The following is a 22,629-nucleotide window of genomic DNA, read 5'->3' on the forward strand; positions in this document are numbered from 1 at the left end:
TTAATCCATTTTAACAGTTTGTTGCAGGAAGATTTAATTGAGTAGTTTTTTTGTATTAATTTGTTTACAAAAATAAATCCTTTGTTTGTTTATTAATCGGCTTTTGCCGTGATTTATTGTTGCGATAACCGAACGATGTGGTCATTATGGCAAGAAAGGAAGTTGTTATTCTGACATCGGTTGCTGCCATATTTAGCGTTGACATCACGGCTGCATGGAATAATTCTTACCAAAAAAACGATGGTAAGGGATTGGTAAAGGTTTAGCTGACTTATTATTATCAACCTATAAGCTTATTAGGCGATAAAAGATGTGTGTGTGTGTTTTTTAGGCCTATGTCATAAGTGCTACAAATATAGGCTAATTTTTCAAAAATTATTTCGGCCACTCTACTACCTTAGTATAATTATATAATGTAGTTTTGTACAAACTAAGTTACGAGCCAGTTTTATACGATTTTGCTTCTTTTCGATTGTAAGATTTCGACTGCGCAAGGCTCATAATTTTGTCCGTAAGAGGACGCTAAACAAGCAATAACGAGCAAGATTGCATTTTGGTTTTCAAGTCAAAGATATCGCAATTAAACTAGAATTGCAGCGAGGTGTTTATTTTTCGATGACTAAACAACCAATGATACATTAAAATAGCTTACTTCGTGTAACATTTTAGATAAATATTATAGTAAGCCTTAGTTATCTTTAATGTTCACATTTAAGCTAGGCTATGTTATAGCGTTGGTTTATAAGCTCATCAGAAAGTTTTGCAACAAATCCGGTTTGATTTCCGTTTATAAATAATAATTTTCAAGTTTTTCTCATGTTTAAAAAAAGGTTCTGAATACACAATACCGAGCCAGGTATGTTGGCCTAAAAACTGAAGCCAAACTCAAGCTATACATTTTGATTAACTGATTTATTACCGAAAAGATTTTCGCTTATTATGTTTCACTTAAAATTTACGGGACAACTGGTTTTGTTTATACGCCTACGGTAGATCATCACCTAAGATATCTATCTATTCAGCGCACAGTCAAGCGTCACCACAAAGTAAAAAATTTACTCTTACTGATGTGGTTGTCGGGAGATGTTTGTAGCAACCGTTGTGAATAGAAAAATTTAAGATTGCCTGCAGCAAAATTCGTGAAAGACGACTTAGTAAGGCTTAATAATATTTTAGTTGTGATTTTTCTGCGAGCGTTGAAACCAAAAACTACATTTCCGCAAGGAATCAAGATAGCCATTAGCATATAGTTATTTAGTTTTAAAAATACTTTCAGTTCGTAACAGTGGAGTGAGAACTAACTTAATGTTACGAATACATTACTATGTCATCAGACTATTACCCATATTTGCTTACTATTTTCAGTGTACGTTGTTTTACAACATTTTGATTGTTGTTTCATTGCTTGTAGTTATTTGGCATTTTTAGTAAAAATGTAAATTTACAATTAAACCAAACGCTTTCATGATGAAAAAAGTTTCATGAGGTTTATAGCTACAATGCTAAGGTTAAATTTTTTTATTAAATTTATCTTCACGTTACATAATACTAAGTTCCATAACTTATAAGTTGTATAAGTTTTAGCTATTAGAGTTTAGATACTATTCAGACAGTCATTTTTTTAAGAAAAATGTGAGTGTACCCGCGCAGAAACGTAGCTAAGAGTACATCTTTTTTGGGACGGACATCTTGGGGGACATGTTTCCCCAGACGAGCCTGTGAAGCGCCAAATGACATCATATATTTTCATAATACTTACAAAATATGAAGTTTGTTGGTGACAATGATGCATAATTCTCTAGTATAGTAGCAGTTTTCAGTTTTCAAGAGCCCACAATACAACATTGCAAAAGGAAAATTTAAAATGGTTGTTGGTAATGACGTGATTATGATTTTTGTTGTTTTTTTTCTGTTCCCCTCTGTCACAGTTGATCAGTAAAGGCTGTAGAACAGTCAAGCTGCGTATATGTAATGTTGCTCGCATTAGCGTATTGAAAGGGGGCACTGGGTCATGCCCCTCACAAACCCAATATTGATCCTAAATGCGTTTTCACGTTGTTTTTCGTCTTTGTTAGCATTTTCTTGTTTGCGATTGCTTATCGGTTATAACCTGGGAAAACATATTATAATACGTGAGTTATAAGGTACCTGTACCGAATAAGGCCCGGTCCCTAATAAGGCCCATTGCTCATATTTCGCAAACCCGTGCAAATAAATGAAAGATTTTTTCCCTACATAAAAACTAATATAAATTCATGATGGTTTACCAGATTTCATCCTTGTCACGTGATCAACCGATTCGCTAGAGCACAACAAAAATTTGATATTTGCAGTTAAGGTGGTTTTGTTAATTTAGAAAAAAAGTAAGTGAGAATTTGGCCGGTTAAATGAACTGTTGTCAGCCGGCTGAAGTTTTCATGTAACAACCAACTTAGTATCGAAAAGGATAATGCACTTTTTTTTGCTAAAATTTTTCTGATGATAAAAATGTGACATTTTTTTCGTGGATGCCACATGCGCCTAATAAGGCCCATACAAGATGCTTGGCTAATTGATGTCCAGACTTCAAGAGTGGTTCCAGTCATCAGTTGGCAAATTGTTGCAGTTACTTTGATGCGGCTAGTGGAATCTTTTTAAATGTTTGTACAACTTAAAATGTGAAATTTCTAATAATGTTATATGTTGTCTATTACTATGTTTTGAATCAAAATACTCACAAAATTGGTGGGCCTTATTAGGAGCCTATGCTCCTAATAAGGCCCATTTTTTTGAATTTTTAATTTCTTTATAAAAATTTTTTGGGGGGTTGTCAGGTATTGTGGTTTTAATATGTTGTAGTCATATACCCTCACTAATAGAATACGATTTTTCAGTCTATTCTCATTTATGGTTCTTGATTTATTTTCAAAAAAGTGTTAGGTGGGCCTTATTCGGTACAGGTACCCTTACGACGTTTGAGAAAACTTTAAAATTTGTTGTATAATACGGTGTTACGAAATAGTTTTTTACAATGTTTTAATTGTAGGCAATTGTATCTATAAATATTACAATACATTATCTTTAAAAGCGTATGTTGATACGTAGTTAAAGGCCTAAAATGTTTGTGCCCCTCGCATTTCGGGTGAGATTGCGATGCATGAGAGTTCGGCAGATTCCTCTATAGCTCGCTCTTCTTATGGGAGTGAGAGGAGCAAAAACTGACCCTGTCTCTCATTCCTTGGCGCTAAAATCCCTAGCTACGCTTCCGTAACCGCGTAGTGTGTCCAGTGTCATAAAAATACTGCTTGAGCTATGCGCTTAATCATTCTCAGATTCGAGCTAGGCTCTTTCGTAGGTTCCTACACAAAATCGTTTGTAAAACGTGATGAGCTAATGACAAAACACGTTTGAAATTGTTTGTAATTAGTTCCATTAAAATTTTTTTCTCAAAGAAAGCGACTGATGTCGCACTTCTGCTGGTATTAAAAATAACTGTTTACATCATAATTTTTTTGACTGTTGGACAAAGCTGCTGGACGATGACACGTCAGATTCGTGATACTACAAACAGAGGTGAGCAGCTTTGTTGTCGACAGTTGCCGAAAACGTACTGCATTGTGTATGGAAGTTATTTTACTACCACGTAATAACTGCTTGCAGATTTGAGCTTGCATGGTATAATTGTAGCCGACTGTTCAACTGTTTTAGACAGTTCCCTCGTGGTAATAAACAACCAGTTTTCTGGTAGCTGCCGAAGCGTAGTAGTCCCGTTTGCTGAGACCTATTATAACGTTCATTGTTCGCCGATTGCATAGGTTTTCAGTTTAAACAGTAGCTGTTTTAGAAAAGATTCAGCAAAATTTCTTTTTTTTTGCTGGAGTTATATGCACATTACTTGAAAGATTATTCATAAAGTTTGTATGAAAAATTAAATCAGTTAAATGATGAAAACTTTACTCTAAACGCTTATGCTATATCAGACATGCCACAATGTCAAGTGGACGAAAGAATTCAGATGCGGCTAATGCTGGTAGGATTGTTATAAGTTTTTTTTAAAGGACCAACTTGTGTTATTTTCCATTCGGTTTCTTGAGCTGCATGTCGTATGAAATCTTTTTAGGGGTTCATTTTAACCAAGAGATATGTAATTTCTGAATATGTAACCTTTGGTGGATACATTTAACAACAAGCAAAATCAAGTTTATAATCAAATCTTGGTTAAATTATAGTTTTGACATGATTGAAATGGTATGTCAGCTACAGTAGTTCAGTAATCCTGGTGAACAGTTTTAAATTCTGGCAACGCAATCTAAAAAACAAAAAAAGAATGTGTGTGTCTATCGAAACTTGCACAATGTCTAGCACGGTAACCGGGGCCGGAGAACCATCGCCGGGTTTAAGTCGTGCAAGCACTTTCCTCCGTCCGAGGATAAGCATCATCATACCATATACTGTGCAATATGGTTGAAAACAATAATGTACCGCGCCCACTAAATTATATGAGATTTTGTAAATACCGTGTGTGACACTGTACCCATTACGAACGATTATGACGAAAATAAACAGTGCTTCTTGCCTAATTTTCTGATAATTAGCCAACGAATGTTGTTTCTTCTGACAGCGAACGTTTAAGCAAGTCGCATACCTTTACCAGTTGAACACGTATCTCAAGAATTTGTTGTAGCCTCCGGCTTTATTGTTACGTGGTTGCTTGTTGTTTGATGACAGCATCATAGAAAACGTTGTTTTACTGGTTCATTTACTTCTTTGAATATAACAATCATTACCGAAATTGAAGATTATCGTCAGTTGTGTTTATTCGACAGTGTTAATTATAACTAACACGTGTACTGTATTGCGTGATTTTTTATTGTTAAGCAATGACTGTTTTAGGGCAATGACTTAAGGCCATAATGGCATAACACGAACATTATTGCTTTGCCATTCACCAGAAAGTATACCCAGTGGCCTAAATGGCAATATCACTTCAATAAAGCAGATAGGCTACGCCAGTGCTTTTCAACCTTTTTGAGAACCATCCGCACATTTTTTTTCGCAAAAATTTCATCCGCACTTTAAACCAACCGAAAATTATTACACAAAAGAAAATGAAGAGACTTAACCCTTTTTCATTCAAATGAAGAGACTTAACAACTTTTATCAATGACTCGGTTGCTGCTGAATGTTTCTGGCAATTTCAGACCAGTTAGGCACAACTTCTTGCTCCAAAGCTCCCCGCATTAGGTCATCAAGCGTCTCATCATGAAGACAATTCCTTTTCTTCGTTTTGATGTCAACCAGTGCACTAAAGCCCTTTTCGGCCAAATAAGTTGTGGGGTTTTGTACAAGAAAAAATAATAATTCCAAGTCAGAAAAAGTAAAAAATATGCACAATTTTCATCCGCACTCATCCGCACCGCGTTTGTCATCCGCACTGCAATTTTTTTCAACCGCACAAGTGCGTACCGTCCCACAGGTTGAAAAGCACTGGGCTACGCTATACGCTACCTAACCGTACCATTAAATGACGATCGGCTTTTAAGTAAGTCATTCGATGCCAGTTGATCAAGTTTTTCGTCTTTAACAGACCACAACGTCCTAACCATTTTCTTGCCGATACTGGCAGTGGCTTTGGTAGCCTGCGCCGCAGCATGCTTCTGGATGGAAAGACGAAGACGAACAAAGCTAAAGAAAGGAGGTGAGATATTCTTGTGGGATAAAAATGGGTATCGTTTGATTGCGAATCGGTTAAAGGCAGTCTGTAGATCAAATGTTATTCATTTTGAAAGCAATTTTATTTATAAACTGCTCCTTGTTGCAAGTTGGAATCAAAAAAGATGTGTCACCGTTACTAGCGTTTATGAAGCTGATATGATATGTTTTAGTGTTTAACGCACAAGATGACCACATAAGTGACACCGACTCCATTGCAACGTCGGTCAGTTCAAGATATCGACCTTACATGATGCCCACGCCAACGACAGGTAATCATAGTAGGCCTACTTGTTTCGGTCTTTGAAGCTTACGTGGCTGTCACCTGTTCTTTGATAGACGCACAGGTCTACTCTTGCCAAAGGGTTATGTCATTTCAACTTTGTTTTGTGTAGGTCGCGTGTATAGGTCTGGTTCGCGAGCAGGATCCGTCCGAGGTGCTTATGATCTTGATTCCAACTACGGCGAACCACCACCTTACAGGTAAAATTTATTTGTGCGAGTTATTTTCTGAAAATACCTTCGATCATCCTCATGGAGTGAAGTGGAAAACAGCCATTAAAGCGAGACTTTTGGACTGTGGTTATAAGATATTCATGTGTTTTTTAGCGGTAGTTCAAGGCGGTCGTCAGTCGCTAGCTTGAAGGCATTACGCGAGGATGGGTACACCCGCAAGGGAGCAACAAACGACGGCTACGCGTCATCTCGGTCATCTCTCAACCGGTCCAGGTCGATGCTCGACGTGCGGGATGATTTTGGATCTGCTCCACTGCGGAGAACACGCTCCTCCAGCAACATCCAAACTCGTTATGATGACGACTTCCCTGACGTGCGATCATCTTTGCAATACGCGGAAGATCGCGGCCAACAGCGTTCTAGACAGACCTCCCCCGCCACGTCCGAATGGTCTGTAAGAACGGCACCGCAGATGACTAATTACACGGACTACGCCCCCGGAAGACCGTCATCGGTTGCATCACTTCCAGTCAGAGGTCGACGTAGCAACATGCGACGATCACTTTCACAGCCTAACTTGAGTCAAAGCAGCCTGACGAAGACGGGCACTTATCCTCAAGGAATACTCAAGAGGCAGAACAACCAGGGACCATCTTCGGATTCCGGTATCAAGGACTATTACGCCGACAGAGATTCTGGTGTTGGGGCGTCACCTAATCAAGTGAGTAAGGAAAGATTTGAAGGGCAATTTGTTAACACTTTGAGTATGGCATTTACAAGCTAAAAACCGTCTGACACTTTATCCTTTTGTGTTTGCCGCATTTGAACGTTGAACAGATGGTTCTATTATGCGTAAAACGTTTTCAAAAAGTCCCATTTTTGTAAATTAATGAGTTATTTTATTGCCACAGATGGAAGAAAGCACAAGACCCTCCACGCGACCATCGTCATCATACGGAGCAGCTAGGGGGCGCTACGATCCTTATTACCATGATGCAAGTGGGAATTACCCAACTTACCCCGGAGTAAGGGGTACGGGGAATTATGAAGATCCGGTTTACGCGGTATCTGCTGGGGTTGCTTACCCAAAATACGGTACAGCCCCAAGAGATTGGAGTAACCAGTACCCATCGAATTATGACCCATACAGTTACGGACCTAATTATTGGGACCATCAAAACGGTGGGACCGCCATGCAACAGTCACAGGCTGGCCATGACCCATTTGGCTACAACAGCATGATCTATTAGGTTTAATAAAGTTATTTTATGTTTATAAAGTAAACAGAAGTTACTGTTCTTCCAAAACTTCAGGCTACCGAAAAGCTCCATGGGGTGAAAGGCTTTGACAGCAGTTCCTAAGAGCAGAAGTCTATGTGAGACTTTTTGCGTCGAAATTTGCCTTTTAAACCTCGAACGAAACACTGTAGTTATTATCAGAGATACACTACTGTTGTTAGGTTTTCAAAACTAAATTTTCTATGGCCATCAAATGCTTTACATTTTGCAGATGACTTACAGTTGTGAAATGATGGCAAGTTTCAAAAGACTATGGCTATTTCGAAGCATTTTTAAAATTGTTTTGGTGGAGCTAAATATAATCAGCCTGACTTGCTGTTCTCTTGTAGAAGTTTTTATGCTTCTGCATATTTTTATTGAAATGAATCGTGGCACCGACATTGTACTTATGTTATATCTCATGCTTTCTTTAGGTATTGTTTACTTGTCAAAGTTTATTTGTATAAAGAATATTCGTCCGGTGTAGTTTGATTGTATTTATATTCCGTATTTACTTCCATTAGAAAATATTAGGCCTATCATAAGAGTAGGTCAATGGATGTACTGGATAATGAAGTCCTACGCAGCTTCTACTTGCACAAAACATTTCTAGCGCTAAACTGTACAGATGTTTATCTGCTGATGACTTAGGTTGGTTTAATATAATTATATAATTTTAATTGGTTAAGATATTTCGTTTTACCTCGCATCCTTCTTACCACAAAAACAGTTGCCATCGCTATAATGTATTCGTGTGAAATTGTGAATGAAGTAAAACAGCACAAAGTTCAATTTTTACAATTTATGTATATCAAGAAATGTCAAGTAGCAGAACTTCGCTCGTTCTCATCCTAAAGAAAAAAAATTCAAAAGTTATAAAAAGTCGGCCATTCATGAAAAGCCAACTGCAAAAATCGACGCTCAGTCTGCATGGTTATATCTAGCCTCTAGCTTTTACATACCACGTATATTAACCCTCTAGCGCTACACAACGCAAAGTATTCCCAAAAACTTTTGCGCTTACCGTGGTAATACCAGGATCCTGATCAATAGTGTTTTCAAGGTTGGGACTTCCCGGGTATATTTCACCGATATTATCTTCTGCCAAAAATGGGCTATTTGCACTTTCATCAGGAGTCGGTGAAACAGAAGTGTGTCGATCGTTGTCCTCTTCGTGATGAATTACGGCCGCTTCCCTTCCCTTTTCTTTGTTTTCCGCAAGTTTAGGGGAAAGTGAGAAGTTTCTAACGTCTGACGGAGGGGACTGTATAGAAACAAATTTTTTCAAATATATTGTTTTAACTTAACTACTGTATATAATAGTGAACAGGGAATTTTAAGATCGATGCCAGCAAAATGTATTTGACCTCGCGTACAGTGGATGCGTCTGCACAGTATAATGAAAAACCGTATACAACGGATAAAAAGTCTGGTTCGAATAATTTCTAAATTTATTTAGTGCGCTCCAGTCTCCGATATATTGGATCCATCATCGTATATAACGTATGAATTCTCCATTCCGTTCGAGATAAAACAATGCAAATACATTGTCCATAACGGATTCATTCATCAACACAAAAAGATCGTTGATTAATCGCGTAATAGTTACAATAGTTGAGACTAATTCTTTTAGTATAAATCAGTAAATGCTAAGTCACGGTGTTATGCAGTAATATCCAGCATCTTAAAAATATTTTGATGAGGCAATGGTCGTGCCTGATGCAAAACCATCAAAAATTTCGATGTTTTTTGCGAAGAGTAAAATCTGAGCGTGGTCTGCTGTCTGCGTTTTCCGCCAGTCCTTTAGGTTTATTTATCAAAGTAAAGAATAAACAAATAAACTAACTGCCATTTGATAAAGAAATTTTCTGATAAAGCTTAAAAACGACGTTGCAACCATAAACGATCAACCCTAAGGTGTCTTCTAAGTTCCAACAGTGTAAGCTATATATATAGGTTCGCCGTACCGAAATAATTCTCAGAAAGGAACAATGAAACTAAAATACTCTTTTATCTGACTGTGATATTGTGATACATCTCGAAATTTGTTTTGCAGTCAGTGCAATGCAGTGTATACGCACCACAAAGTGGCCTAGGAAGCTAGAATCTAGTACCCGCTGTCATTTTGTGCATGACGATTTTGCATATAATAAAATGTATAGACATCGCGTTGGTTCTGACTTATTCAATATATACGCTAGATTTACTGAACTTTCAAAAAAACGACTTAAGAAAGCTTAATAATAATTTAGTTGTATAGTTTATCTATACAATGTAAACGTTAAAATAGGAATACATATTTCTCGCTTAAGATGTAGCCGCTGATATTTACAAGCTATAAGCAGAGGGGTAACATGTGACTTTAAATAATTTCAAGCGCCATTACTATACATTACATCTTACTCCCTTTTGCGTATTACTAAACTTATACGGCGTATAACTTGTTGCATGGCGCAAAATATTATATTTCAAGGAACCTGTGCAACGAAAGCCTGTGAACCGTTGTCCGCTTTTCTTTCTTTGTCCTCGGACGTTTCGGGGGGATATGAAGTCAGTTTTTCATTACCCGTTGTTGTAATGTCATTTGTTGATCTCTCGTGTTGCTTTGGACTATGGTTCGATTCGATTTGCTCTCCTGCAGGAATCGAACTCTGTACCGTAAAAAAAAAACACAAAGAAAGTTTGACGATTGCTTACTTTTGAAAAAAAAAAACATCCAGCTATTATGTATCTAATGTAACACAAACGTTTCCGGAGAGGCCTACTTGTTCGCCGGAAGGACAACTAGTAACAACTTTGTCAGTGCTTTTCAATTTGTGTATAATTTGTGAAGCCGTAGAGTCGACCGGTTTCTAAAGGTTGAAAAAGTCATGCAACTCAACTGACGCTATACCTGATACCTCGTACATAGTATAGTTCCACAATTAAAGATTTCAACAACACCACTAACATCGACCTGACATGTAACACTGAACAAGACCAACCCGAAAGAGCCAATACCTCTTGTAACAAATACAAGCAGCGTAAGATGTAGTAGAGTAATCATTTCATCAAACTCGAGTCACTACACTCACCAGTCAAGGTTATACGTACGATTCACAAGTCGAATTTTTTGTTAAATGACACTTCAATTAGGTTGAGTCATTTAATATCCAAAATCAAGCCATAGAGAAAGCCAATGTTTCGAGTTTCTATTGAATTGCTATCATTTAAATTTCTTTAGGTGTTTTGTGGAGCATTCTGCAGCAAACACTTGTGTTTGATCAAAACAAGGGGAGTCTACTTTCGGCTTTATGCTGAAATCAAGTCAACAGGAACTGACTCATGCATAGTCAATTGGTAATTTTCATGAAAGGGTCTTAAGTAAAGACTCTAATCAAAGTAACTCGAGTCAATTACGATTCTTGATAAATAATGTTTTCACCATACCTTCGGATTCAATGACACGTCATTAGTTACAACAGGTACTAATGTCTTCCACCGAGTTTTGCGGAAAATGAAAAGAATCACTACCAAGTATATCAACGAATACAGCAGTAAAAATGCCAGCAAAGTATTTAGAGCTAAGCCAGGTTTGTCGCCAACATTTTCCTCCAACGCCTCCATCAACTTTCTCATCTAAAACAAAAAAAATTCAATAAAATTTCCAGTTGCTATATAGCCTAAGTGAAACTTGCTGACTGTAGCACAATGAGAATTTTTCAATCTTGTAAAGAATTACAGAGTTAAGCTACTAAAACACAAAGCTACAATATGTTAGTCTCACTGCTTCTTCCCGGTATGTTTCGGGGTCAAGCTGGCTACCTCCTTGGGTAGAAGCTGTGGCGTTAACAACTGAATTAGCTGCGGTATAAGCGCTTGAATAAACTGAGGTATAAGGACTTGAATTAGCAGTGGTATAAGCACTTGAATTTGTACTGCTAATGGTGGTAGTCATATTGTTCCAATAGTACGATACCTGTGGTTTAAAATTGGCAGTGTATTAAATAAACAAAATTTAATACCTAGATGTAAAATATAAAGAAAAGAGGTACGGTAAGGTTTCTGTCACCTTCATATAGGCTTGGAAAATATACCGGGTAGCCTAAAGCTTACTTAGAATCTACAACAAAACGTAGAATATATTTCATTTAACGGCGTAAATCCAAATCTAAACTATTAAAATCCAAAAAAGCTTACCTTGCAGCAAGATTTTTCAATCAATAATAATAATCAACCAGATGTCAAGCAAATACTGCGTACAGTTCAGGGTTTTATTTGGTCTAGACTTGGATTTTACAAATTTTAGCGACTACGTTACTTATTGTGTGTAATAATGTCATTTGTCATTGGTCAAATGTGGTTTGATTATGAGCGAATAAAAACCTGTTTGGTATAGCAGAATTTGCTTGCACAGTATTCTATTGGCAGTTGGCACCACATGAATAATTAGAAAAGAAAGTGACTGCTTCAACTAATTCTAATCACATGGTTTCATCGCTAATATGTCACGTTACCCGTTGTTAAGAAAAGGCGGTAGCGTTTGGAGAAAGGATACGTAAAAGTTGATTTTAGTTATTCAGAGTTCAATTTATGTTAGGTTAAGGAAACTAATAACACTTCAAATCAGATTAACAAGGAACTAAATAAAAAAACAGATTCCAACGAACAATTTTTAGTGATAGACTGACAAAAATTCGAAAAATTGTCGTTGTACGCGATTGCGAGCTACAATTGTAGACGCATTACTCATTAGTCATTAGTATTGTATAAGTCGTGGAAAAAGCGTTTTGATTGTTAAACTGTGGGAAAACTTGTAAGCCAAAGAGTAGCTTGTTTAAACAAAAAGAGAAGTGCTACAAGGTTCCACGACATATGGCCGCGGGAAAATGACCGCGAACAAACTCACCGGGGACAACTGAACGTGACGTAAATTGACCGCGAACAAACTGACTGGGATGTAAATTGACCGCGAACAAACTAACCGGGAACAGACTGACCGGAATGAAAATTGACCGGAATGAAAATTGACCGGGAGGTAAATTGACCGTGCAAGTGCTGAATTATTGTGTTTAAGTTGATGGTAGTATATGATATGTAAAGTAAATATTTGTTTGTAACTATTTCCTTTGTTTTTAACAAAATTTTTTTTTTTATTTCAATACACATTGAAACATTTATTGAAATAAACAGAAATATTTCCGGAAATACGAGAAATACGAGTAACAACATTAAAAGAAGTTCACTGCAAAACACATATGACACTACATAATGGTTCCACGACATATGGCCGCGGGAAAGTGGCCGCGAACAAACTCACCGGGGTCAACTGAACGTGACGTAAATTGACCGCAGACAAACTGACTGTGACATAAACTGGCCGGCGATCAAATTAACCGTCGATAAATTGGCCGGCGATCAAATTAACCGACGACAAATTGGCCGTCAAAAGGTCAAAATTCTAATTCACTATCTAGTCACTTCTGTTTATTTCAATAAACGTTTCAATGTGTATTGAAATAAAAAACAATTTTGTTAAAAACAAAGGAAATAGTTACAAACAAATATTTACTTTACATATCATATACTACCGAGTTTAAAATTTTGACCTTTTGACGGCCAATTTGTCGCCGGTTAATTTGATCGCCGGCCAATTTATCGACGGTTAATTTGATCGCCGGCCAGTTTATGTCACAGTCAGTTTGTCTGCGGTCAATTTACGTCACGTTCAGTTGACCCCGGTGAGTTTGTTCGCGGCCACTTTCCCGCGGCCATATGTCGTGCTCCCCTACATAATAAGGGCACTAAAATTTACACAAACTGTTATTTGACAAATCAGTCAACCTTGACTGCAATACACATACTTAATTGGCTGAGATGAAAGCTGATGCGCGACTAGATAGTGAATTAGAATTTTGACCTTTTGACGGCCAATTTGTCGACGGTTAATTTGATCGCCGGCCAATTTGTCGACGGTTAATTTCATCGCCGGCCAATTTACGTCACGGTTAATTTGATCGCCGGCCAATTTGTTGCCGGTCAGTTGTCCACTACCAGTTGTCGCCGGTCAGTTTGTTCACGGCCATATGTCGTGATCCCGTGCTACAAAACCTGCAAGTGATTTGTAGGCAGTAGGGGTTCCATGACATATGACCGCGGGAAAATGACCGCGAACAAACTCACCGGGGACAACTGAACGTGACGTAAATTGACCGCAAACAAACTGACCGTGATGTAAATTGACCGCGAACAAACTAACCGGGAACAGACTTACCGGAATGAAAATTGACCGGGAGGTAAATTGACCGTGCAAGTGCTGAATTATTGTGTTTAAGTTGATGGCAGTATATGATATGTAAAGTAAATATTTGTTTGTAACTATTTCCTTTGTTTTTAACAAAATTTTTTTTTTATTTCAATACACATTGAAACATTTATTGAAATAAACAGAAATATTTCCGGAAATACGAGAAATACGAGTAACAACATTAAAAGAAGTTCACTGCAAAACACATATGACACTACATAATAAGGGCACTAAAATTTACACAAACTGTTATTTGACAAATCAGTCAACCTTGACTGCAATACACATACTTAATTGGCTGAGATTAAAGCTGATGCGCGAATAGATAGTGAATTAGAATTTTGACCTTTTGACGGCCAATTTGTCGCCGGTTAATTTGATCGCCGGCCAATTTATCGACGGTTAATTTCATCGCCGGCCAATTTGTTGCCGGTCAGTTGTCCACTACCAGTTGTCGCCGGTGATTTTGTTCACGGTCACTTCTCGTGATCCCGGCAGTAGGCTACGTGTCTTTGCATACATAACAGCTGACACTTTCATTAAGTCTTTGCACTACCTGTCTACTACACAACAATAACTGTAACCTGTAATAAAAACAACGCTTGTGTCCACTGTCCAGTATTTAATTCCTCGTCAAAAAGATGTACAATTTCGATTGTTATATTACATTTCCATATTAATATATACCACCGGTATATTTTTTCTACAGCATTATTTGTTTGGCTGTCACTATTTCCCAGGAAAAATCGTATAATCAAAGCTATTTTTCATAGTTTCTTGTTAACCTAACTTAAATGTCATTACATAGAAACGTAAATCTAACCGAAATTTAAATTTAACTTCAATTTGGAGAGCACTTCCACTTATCTTAATTTATGTTATGAGTATCTTAACTTATGAGTGTGTCTTCACTAATTTACCTGTTGAAATAATTATCTGACTCTATTGTTGCGTGCGGTTAGAATACTCTAACGGTCTAACCTTTTGTCCGCCGAAAGGTTTTAATATTACACCAGAAATACTTTAAAAGAAAAGGTTTTTGTTGTAGATGCTGTACATTTTCTCAAAATTGCAAATAACCAAGAATATAAGTAACACTACTGCTTATAAGATGTCTAATACATGAGTCGCAATCACAATGACTAGCTCAGACCAAAGCGATTTAAACAATTCTTTAAACAAGTTTAAATCTCTTTGCTCAGACAGATCGTCTGTTTATTTGACTCATTCAAGAAGTTAACGCTTTCTATCTCGATGATCCACTCGACTAAATCTGTTCTCTGGTAGAAGAGCGAGCTAATATAACGTGAAAGCGATGGGAGTTAAAATGTTCGACAAGAAAAACGCAGCATTTCATAGCATGTGCGGCGAGGAAAACAATGTGAGTAACATGTAGTTAAAGCTGACACACTGAGACATAATAAATAATCAATATAAAGTTAAGAAGCGGGCATTTCAAATATAAACTTCTTATCAGCACAGCTACTGGAAACAACCTGGGAAACTACTAAAATAGATTGTTCATGATAAGTTATTCAGGGCAAGTTTCCAAATATCAAAGGACAGTTGAAGTGTTTATCAAAAACCAAGTTCATAAACTTCAATCAATAACTAGAAAAAACTTTTCCAAGAAATGATGTAGTGGTATTAAAAAAGCCAACCAGGCCGCTACAAATTAAACCCTAAATAACTTAAATAGACTTTTTGCATACCAATTTTCCAGCCCATTCGTCAAGGATTAGCCCATAGGAAAGGAAAAAAGGAATGCACGGATTTAGCCATTCGAATGGGCTGAAAGGAATAATTCCATCTTTTAAAGTAATCGTTGTAAGGCTAATCGTGTTGGAATGAGTAATCCATTTTGTCGCATACGGCTATTCTAAAGCCTACAAGCCTTATGTAGATAGCCTGTAAGCAGTCTATGACGCAGTATGACAAATTTTACGAGGACGGTTGAATTGATATCTTGTTTTGCTTTTGACTCGATGAGATGGTTGTCATTTCTTGAACGGTTTGCTTCTGCTGTTTGTTTAATTTCTGTCTATACAAATTGCTAACTGATAATTTTCCATTTTTATTTATTCTCAGACACGAAGGCTTTCACCTTCGGGCAAAGCTTACTGAAAGTTACATAGCGCTGTAGTAACCAGTGAAATCGATCACATAAAAAGGAAAGATCGTAAACATTACAACAGTATATATATGTGGCGGTGGTCGGACGATTCAACCCACGGACGATTCAACCCCGGACAATTCAACCCACGGACGATTCAACCCAGGACGATTCAACCCCGGACGATTCAACCCACGGACGATTCAACCCGCGGACGATTCAACCCGCGGACCATTCAACCCGCGGACGATTCAACCCACGGACGATTCAACCCGCGGACGATTCAACCCACGGACCTTTCAACCCACGGACGATTCAACCCACGGACGATTCAACCCTGGACGATTCAACCCCGGACGATTCAACCCACGGACCTTTCAACCCACGGACGATTCAACCCCGGACTATTCAACCCACGGACGATTCAACCCCGGACGATTCAACCCGTTTATAAAAACGTCTACGCAGTTCGTTATCAGGCACGGATGCCGCTTTTACCACTATACCAATACACATCTTGTGTTGAAATAAAAACAAGTTTATGTACCGTGTTGTAACTAGTAGGCCTGCTTAGCGAAAAATAAAGCCTACACGTCGATTAAAAGTCAAACCTGTTTGTTGATTGGAATGAAGATTGCACGCAAAAAAAGTCTACATGGTCAATTTTTTTTAACCTGCTCAGAATGCTATCACAAAACAAATTTCAGTTTTGTGCGACGTGTAGTACAGAAGTTATTAGGCCAATATAAAGTCAATTGTTTCGTTAGGTCAAGATACGGTCAATTGTGTCTTTTAGGTCAAAATCTATTAAACTTGTAATTTTGTAATATTATTCTTTTTGTAATAGTACCCTTTTCAGCTTTGTGTTTTATACGTGCTGTGTTTGTGTTCAGGTTCATGTTCTTAAGCTTGCCTGTAAATAAAAAAACTTTCTTTCTAATTAATCGATGTATAAACAGGTATCTATAAAAATATCTGTAATTTGTGTACATGCAAAAAAATAAATAACTTACACACATTTACGTACGTGAGTCGAAAGCTAACTAAATTATGCATTTTGTCTTTTCAAAAATTTCAAAAATGTTAACTTAATGCTAAAAGGAGAACATTTTATATACTAACCGATCTACAATGGTCAATACAAAAAATAATAGCAGTTGGGTTGAATCGTCCGTGGGTTGAAAGGTCCGTGGGTTGAATCGTCCTGGGTTGAATCGTCCGGGGTTGAATCGTCCGCGGGTTGAATCGTCCGCGGGTTGAATCGTCCTCGGGTTGAATCGTCCGCGGGTTGAATCGTCCGCGGGTTGAATCGTCCGCGGGTTGAATGGTCCGCGGGTTGAATCGTCCGCGGGTTGAATCGTCCGCGGGTTGAATCGTCCGGGGTTGAATCGTCCTGGGTTGAATCGTCCGTGGGTTGAATCGTCCGGGGTTGAATCGTCCGTGGGTTGAATCGACCTGGAACCATATGTGGCACACTAGTTCAATCGAGGAAATTTATCTGACGTCATTAAGGAAAAATCAAGTCTGGTAAACAACTGAATTACAGGATTCCAAATTAAATTCCAAACATCTCGAAAACAACTCGTGAGTCGTGACGTAATCGTCACAGCAGTATCCGTTAATACTTTGTGCAAGGCCATTCCAACGGTTGTAACTGCAGTACCAATGCCATTTGTACAGATAAACCTATGCTATATGCTAAACTAACCAGTAATCACACTGTCCTATACTGTAGTTCGTATCAACACAGCAGCGTATAGATCTCAATAATGTACAGCAGTAGCCTTCACCGTACAATGACCAGCCATAGTTTCACATAAAATGGATTACTCATTCGAACACGATTAGCCTTTCAACAATTACTTTAAAAGATGGAATTATTCCTTTCAGCCCATACGAATGGCTAAACCGTGCATTCCTTTTTTCCTTTCGTATGGGCTAATCCTTGACGAAGCGGATGAATTTTCCTAACCGCCTATCTTTAACCATAGGCTATTTCGCCTGCGTGACCTACTTACGGTTAAATAATTGCTCTGTATTTATTTTTACCCTTCTTTTTTACTACTGTATTACTATATTATTTTCTATATTTCATGTTTTTCCACCGTAAGTTAGCTATCTATTGAATGTGTTTTTGAAGAGTCGTGACATTAGTCACACGCCACCATGTTGACATCAAATCACAGACAAAAAAAGTTGTTTTGAAAATGGAATACGTGAATATACACAAGCCTAGTAGGCTAGCTGCCTCGTAATGGTATCGTATTCGAGTGGACTGTAAGCAAGTAGAGTTTTAGAATTTTGGGCGGGATCTACTCAGAGATTTGTTGTCTTAAGCGTATTTATTTAACTTAGCCAGCTTGCTCAGTCGATTAAATTAACAAATTCAAATGCCATCCGCTTGCCATAACTTTCAGATTTAGTTTGCCGGTTTTGGTATTATTGATACGTCATGCTAACACCATTTATGAAGCTGTTCAGAATGCGCTTTTACGTACCGTAAAACTTTATGTTCGGCCGCGTCTCATAGCCTAGATGCCTGCTGAACACTTGTTGTATACTTTGTACTATACTGTACTAGTCTAAACTTTGTTGTGTTTAACACTGGCAAACTGGTGGAAGTATGGTGTGGCAAGTTTTCGGTTATAGCACACAAGTGTAGAACCATAGGATGCCTTTATACACTAGACCCCAGCTACTCAAATTGTGACGTCATCTGGTTGTGCACTTGTATACTATACCCAAATTTTTAATTTGACAGTGCAGTGTTGTCCGCTGTTTAGTCTAGTTTCTTTATTGCATTGGAGGTCTAGTGCAGAAGTTAGATGAATACATGAGAGTATTTTCGGTTCGGTGGTGGTTTGGTTAGGCTTAAAACACTGCGCTCGCAAAAGCCTAATGCATCCTGTGTTCAATACCCAGTGGTATTACTGTTGCAATGAAGCTCTTAGAGTCTTAGACAAGGCATTAACAACGCTTGCTACTGTTCAAGTTCTAAAGAACAGTTCAAAATCTGGAAATACAATAAAAACATAACAAATATAAAAAGTGTGTGTCAATCAAAACTTGCGTAAAGACTAGCTCGAGTTTGAGCAATGAGGAATCAATACCTTACTGGCAATAATTCAAACGACAATCAACACACTTTCCAGTTGGTAAAAATGTCTTCAGTTTTCTGAAAGAAACTTTTTGAAGGTTGGAAACCTTACCCCGAACACCCCTATGCCCACCAACAATTTATGGTCTTGTTTTGGAAAAGAAAAATAGATTCATCGTGGAAAATGTGTGGCTTGTCCTATATTTTTTGATAGTAGGCTGGGTGGCCTAAGTATAGGCTGCCCAGCTTTACTTAGACTTCTTTAATAGTGTTTCTCAGGATATTACTTTTGTTGGCTATTGGTGCTTTACGTTGTGATATCTTAATCCGCTTTACGTCACTAGGTAATAGCAGCAGCAGTTGGTTTGAATAAGTTTGGAAAGTGACAAACATGGAAGACGATTATGAGAGAGTTTTGCTGGTAAAGCCTGAGTGTTTGGTATATCGATTACCACCTCGCTCATCCACTAATCGAGGCTATCGCGCCGCAGATTGGGGTCTTGATAAACCATCTTGGACTGGAAGATTAAGGATTACTGTAAAAGCCAACAAGCTGGAGATAAAACTAGAAGATAAAATTTCAGGTGAATTATTTGCAAAGGCACCAGTTGACGAATATCCTGGCATCGCTGTGGAATCTGTCTCGGACTCGTCAAGATATTTTGTTATCCGAATATCAGATGAAAGCAAAAGGACTGCATTCATCGGTGTAGGATTTGCAGACCGGGGTGACGCATTCGATTTTAACGTGACCCTCCAGGATCACTTCAAACGTGTGAAAACAGAAGAAGTAATTGAAAAGACACCGGACATCCAGCCAAACTTAAACCTCGGCTTGAAAGAAGGACAAACATTTACGATCAAGTTGGGTAACACTTCAAAGTCAAAGACTCAAACAAAACCAAAAACCAATCTTGGAGGAGGATTGCTTCCTCCTCCTCCTGGAGATGTAAAAGCTCATCCTAAACAAGACACATCAACAGAGTGGGGAGAATTTGCCAGTGCATCAAGCAGTAATAGTAGTAGTAGCAGCAATTGGGTTCAATTTTAGGAAAGTCAGTACTTCAGCTTACCACCCTTACAGTGCAATCCATGAATAATCAACTAATCAAATTTGTTTTATGCTCAATGAACTGTTGCATTTTTCTCTTGGAAAGTGATGTTAATATATTTATCATTATATCCAACTCATTTCGGGCATATTGTCTGTCAATATTACATTTCATCAAAAGAGTTTGTTTAACATTTAATTCCAACCATCGTTGTATAGTTTATTCTTAATATAAATATGTATCTAACTTTTATAGATATAAAAAATGCCTGAGTGGTTTTGTATGTTGCTTGTCTGTGTGCTACTAGTTCCAGCAAATTTTGTGACACAAAATGTTCCTCATATGGTTTACATGCTTTGCACAGTGTATTAAAAATTCATACATTACCAGGATCAATTGCCTATCATCATTGTTGATAAGTATTTCCTCCATCCCATGAGCTCTAATGTATTGCTGTACCCTAAACATTATAATGTAAAATCATTTCATATTCCTGTGCAACCCTGAATATTATGTCAAGTGTTAAAGCTTTTGATATGAAATTGTAATCAAATGCGTATACAATTCATATAGGCCTAGTGCATATTGTACAAAAGTAATGATTTACAGTTTAGGTTAATTTTCAACAGTTATGTCAAATATGGCTTTGGCTTTTGGCTCACTTACCATCATTGTCACATCTATCACTATGCTATGTCATGTTTTTTGTGTAGACAAATAGTTATTTTAAAACCTGAAGTTATGATCAACGTTAAATGTCTATTTGGCTATGAGGACCAAGCTCAACTTCAGGACGTGAAACAAGGTACTTAGGTTTTGTAGTATGGTGCGTTTAGTGAAGGCCATGTGGCATTCTGTATCTGTCTTTAAAACTGATCTTTCATGCATGTGCTAATGCTTTAGCATTATCAACTGAAGAGTGTCAGAAAAGTACAATTTGTCAAAAAACAACTTCGGTTTAGTTTTTGGCCTGTGACGTTTTCAGCTTTAAACTCACCAGGCAATCTTTTTAAAACAGGTGCAGACAAGAACGATTTGAGAAGATTGTTTAGTAACTTGTACGAGGTAAACCGTGGAATTATTCTACAATACAAAGCACAATTTGGAGATACTGAAGCATGGATTAATATGGAAGATGATTTCAAAATTAAGGACGATTTTACCCAGTTGCGCATCATAAAATCCCCACTGTATGTAAGTATAGCATTGATTTGGTGAACGTGCTTGCATTGCATTGTTATCAGTAAAAATATATTTGTCGATGTATGTATATTTTCATGCTTGTTACACATTTAACTCCTAGTAGTTTTGCCAATATATATTTTTTTATGAAATTGTTTGAATCTTATAGAAACTAAATTTGGGCAATCTGTCCCCAGTAACTAGCGTAGTCTTCTGCTGTGACATGCAAGAGAGGTTCCGGCCGGCGATCAAATTCTTCAATGAAATTGTAAAGGTTGCAAGCAGGGTTTTAAAGGCTTCTGAAATACTTAAAATTCCATTAGTAGTGACAGAACAGGTTCGTTTCAATCATCTCAAGTACCAATGTTTTGCTTCTGCGTTTTTTCAAAATGTTTCCAATACATTTATGACTGCAGTACCCAAGGGGCCTTGGAAAGACTGTTTCTGACTTGGACATCAGTCACGCTTCAGTGGTTGCGGAGAAAACTAAATTTTCAATGCTCACTCCTGAAGTTGAAGATCAGCTTGACAAATTACCCCACGTTTCAAGCGTTATCTTGTTAGGTGTTGAGGTAACAACCATTCCTGTGATAACTAATAACATTGTACCAAACTGTCATTTGTGCAACAAATTGGTACAATAAAGCCGTTCCAATTCTCCCCAAATTATATGAATAGCGTTAATTGCAATGCGACACTATTATTATAGTTCTTTAATAACTGTTATAGTTTGAAAAGATTTTGCAATACTGGCAGTAAGGCAGATTTCATGTTTATTATGTATTTAATAGACGCACGTCTGTGTACAACAAACTACCCTTGATCTCTTAGCCCGTGGCTTCGAAGTTCATGTACTGGCGGATGCGACAGGGTCACGGTCGCTAACGGATCGTCATGTTGCCTATGAGGTAATAAATTTAACTGTGATCTGTAAGTTTTAAATCATTTTCATGAAACTTTTATTGTAAATTGTGTATTTTTTTTTTGGAGAGTTGTAGTTGCAACTTCTTGTTTAGTCGATTTTTGATGACTTTATTTATTTTCCTTTCTGAAGAGACTGAGACGTGCCGGTGCAATTATCACAACCTGCGAAACGGTTCTGCTGCAGTTTGTTGGTGATAAAAATCACGAACATTTCAAAGCAATCCAAAACCTTATCAAAGACCTACCCCCAGACACCGGGTTGCAAGTAAAGAGCAGTATTTAAATTATTGAAATATGCAATAGAGTATCATGATTTATGAAGCGATTTACGTAATTGTCATGATTTGCCATTTGTTTCATTAGAATGAGCGACAGTAAATCGTGGTTCTTTTAGCTGTTATTAAACCGTTATGTTTTTTTCAATTTATCAATGAAGTTCCGAGCAATGTACATCAATATCTATGTGTGTGTTTTTCGGCATATATAATAAGGGTGCACTTGAAGGAGAAGGATAGTCGATAAGACAACGTCATAGAGAATTTAATTTGTGC

The 22,629-nt window shown here is 37.6% G+C and overlaps 4 protein-coding genes across 7 annotated transcripts; 3 read left to right on the forward strand and 1 right to left on the reverse strand.

Annotated features, from left to right (window-relative positions):
* Positions 1 to 14: 14 nt before the first annotated feature.
* LOC143451668 (uncharacterized) lies at positions 15 to 7,908 on the forward strand. Of its 3 annotated transcripts, none has more exons than XM_076952380.1 (6): positions 15 to 243; positions 5,567 to 5,677; positions 5,865 to 5,963; positions 6,087 to 6,174; positions 6,301 to 6,868; positions 7,059 to 7,908. In XM_076952380.1, the coding sequence occupies exons 1-6, from the start codon at positions 147 to 149 to the stop codon at positions 7,395 to 7,397; spliced, it is 1,302 nt and encodes a 433-aa protein (XP_076808495.1). In that variant the 5' UTR covers positions 15 to 146; the 3' UTR covers positions 7,398 to 7,908. The 3 variants fall into 3 exon arrangements, with proteins under 3 accessions (XP_076808495.1, XP_076808498.1, XP_076808497.1); XM_076952383.1 differs by lacking the exon at positions 15 to 243 and adding an exon at positions 2,947 to 3,552; XM_076952382.1 differs by lacking the exon at positions 15 to 243 and adding an exon at positions 3,604 to 4,009.
* Positions 7,909 to 8,056: 148 nt separating this feature from the next.
* LOC143451669 (uncharacterized) lies at positions 8,057 to 11,757 on the reverse strand. Of its 2 annotated transcripts, XM_076952384.1 has the most exons (7): positions 11,604 to 11,757; positions 11,191 to 11,382; positions 10,854 to 11,042; positions 10,190 to 10,276; positions 9,902 to 10,075; positions 8,449 to 8,688; positions 8,057 to 8,275 (listed from the first exon to the last, which is right to left on the reverse strand). In XM_076952384.1, the coding sequence occupies exons 2-7, from the start codon at positions 11,359 to 11,361 to the stop codon at positions 8,246 to 8,248; spliced, it is 891 nt and encodes a 296-aa protein (XP_076808499.1). In that variant the 5' UTR covers positions 11,362 to 11,382; positions 11,604 to 11,757; the 3' UTR covers positions 8,057 to 8,245. The 2 variants fall into 2 exon arrangements, with proteins under 2 accessions (XP_076808499.1, XP_076808500.1); XM_076952385.1 differs by lacking the exon at positions 10,190 to 10,276.
* A 6,346-nt stretch (positions 11,758 to 18,103) lies between these two features.
* On the forward strand, positions 18,104 to 20,686 carry LOC143451987 (adaptin ear-binding coat-associated protein 1-like). Its single transcript, XM_076952786.1, has one exon. The coding sequence runs from the start codon at positions 19,312 to 19,314 to the stop codon at positions 19,969 to 19,971; it is 660 nt and encodes a 219-aa protein (XP_076808901.1). The 5' UTR covers positions 18,104 to 19,311; the 3' UTR covers positions 19,972 to 20,686.
* On the forward strand, positions 20,652 to 22,534 carry LOC143451986 (isochorismatase domain-containing protein 2-like). The gene is made up of 6 exons (XM_076952785.1): positions 20,652 to 20,777; positions 20,991 to 21,166; positions 21,324 to 21,491; positions 21,571 to 21,726; positions 21,946 to 22,062; positions 22,209 to 22,534. The coding sequence occupies exons 1-6, from the start codon at positions 20,666 to 20,668 to the stop codon at positions 22,359 to 22,361; spliced, it is 882 nt and encodes a 293-aa protein (XP_076808900.1). The 5' UTR covers positions 20,652 to 20,665; the 3' UTR covers positions 22,362 to 22,534.
* The last annotated feature ends 95 nt before the right edge of the window (positions 22,535 to 22,629 follow it).

This window comes from Clavelina lepadiformis, chromosome 4 (assembly GCF_947623445.1).
Source record: "Clavelina lepadiformis chromosome 4, kaClaLepa1.1, whole genome shotgun sequence".
Classification (NCBI taxonomy): domain Eukaryota; kingdom Metazoa; phylum Chordata; class Ascidiacea; order Aplousobranchia; family Clavelinidae; genus Clavelina; species Clavelina lepadiformis.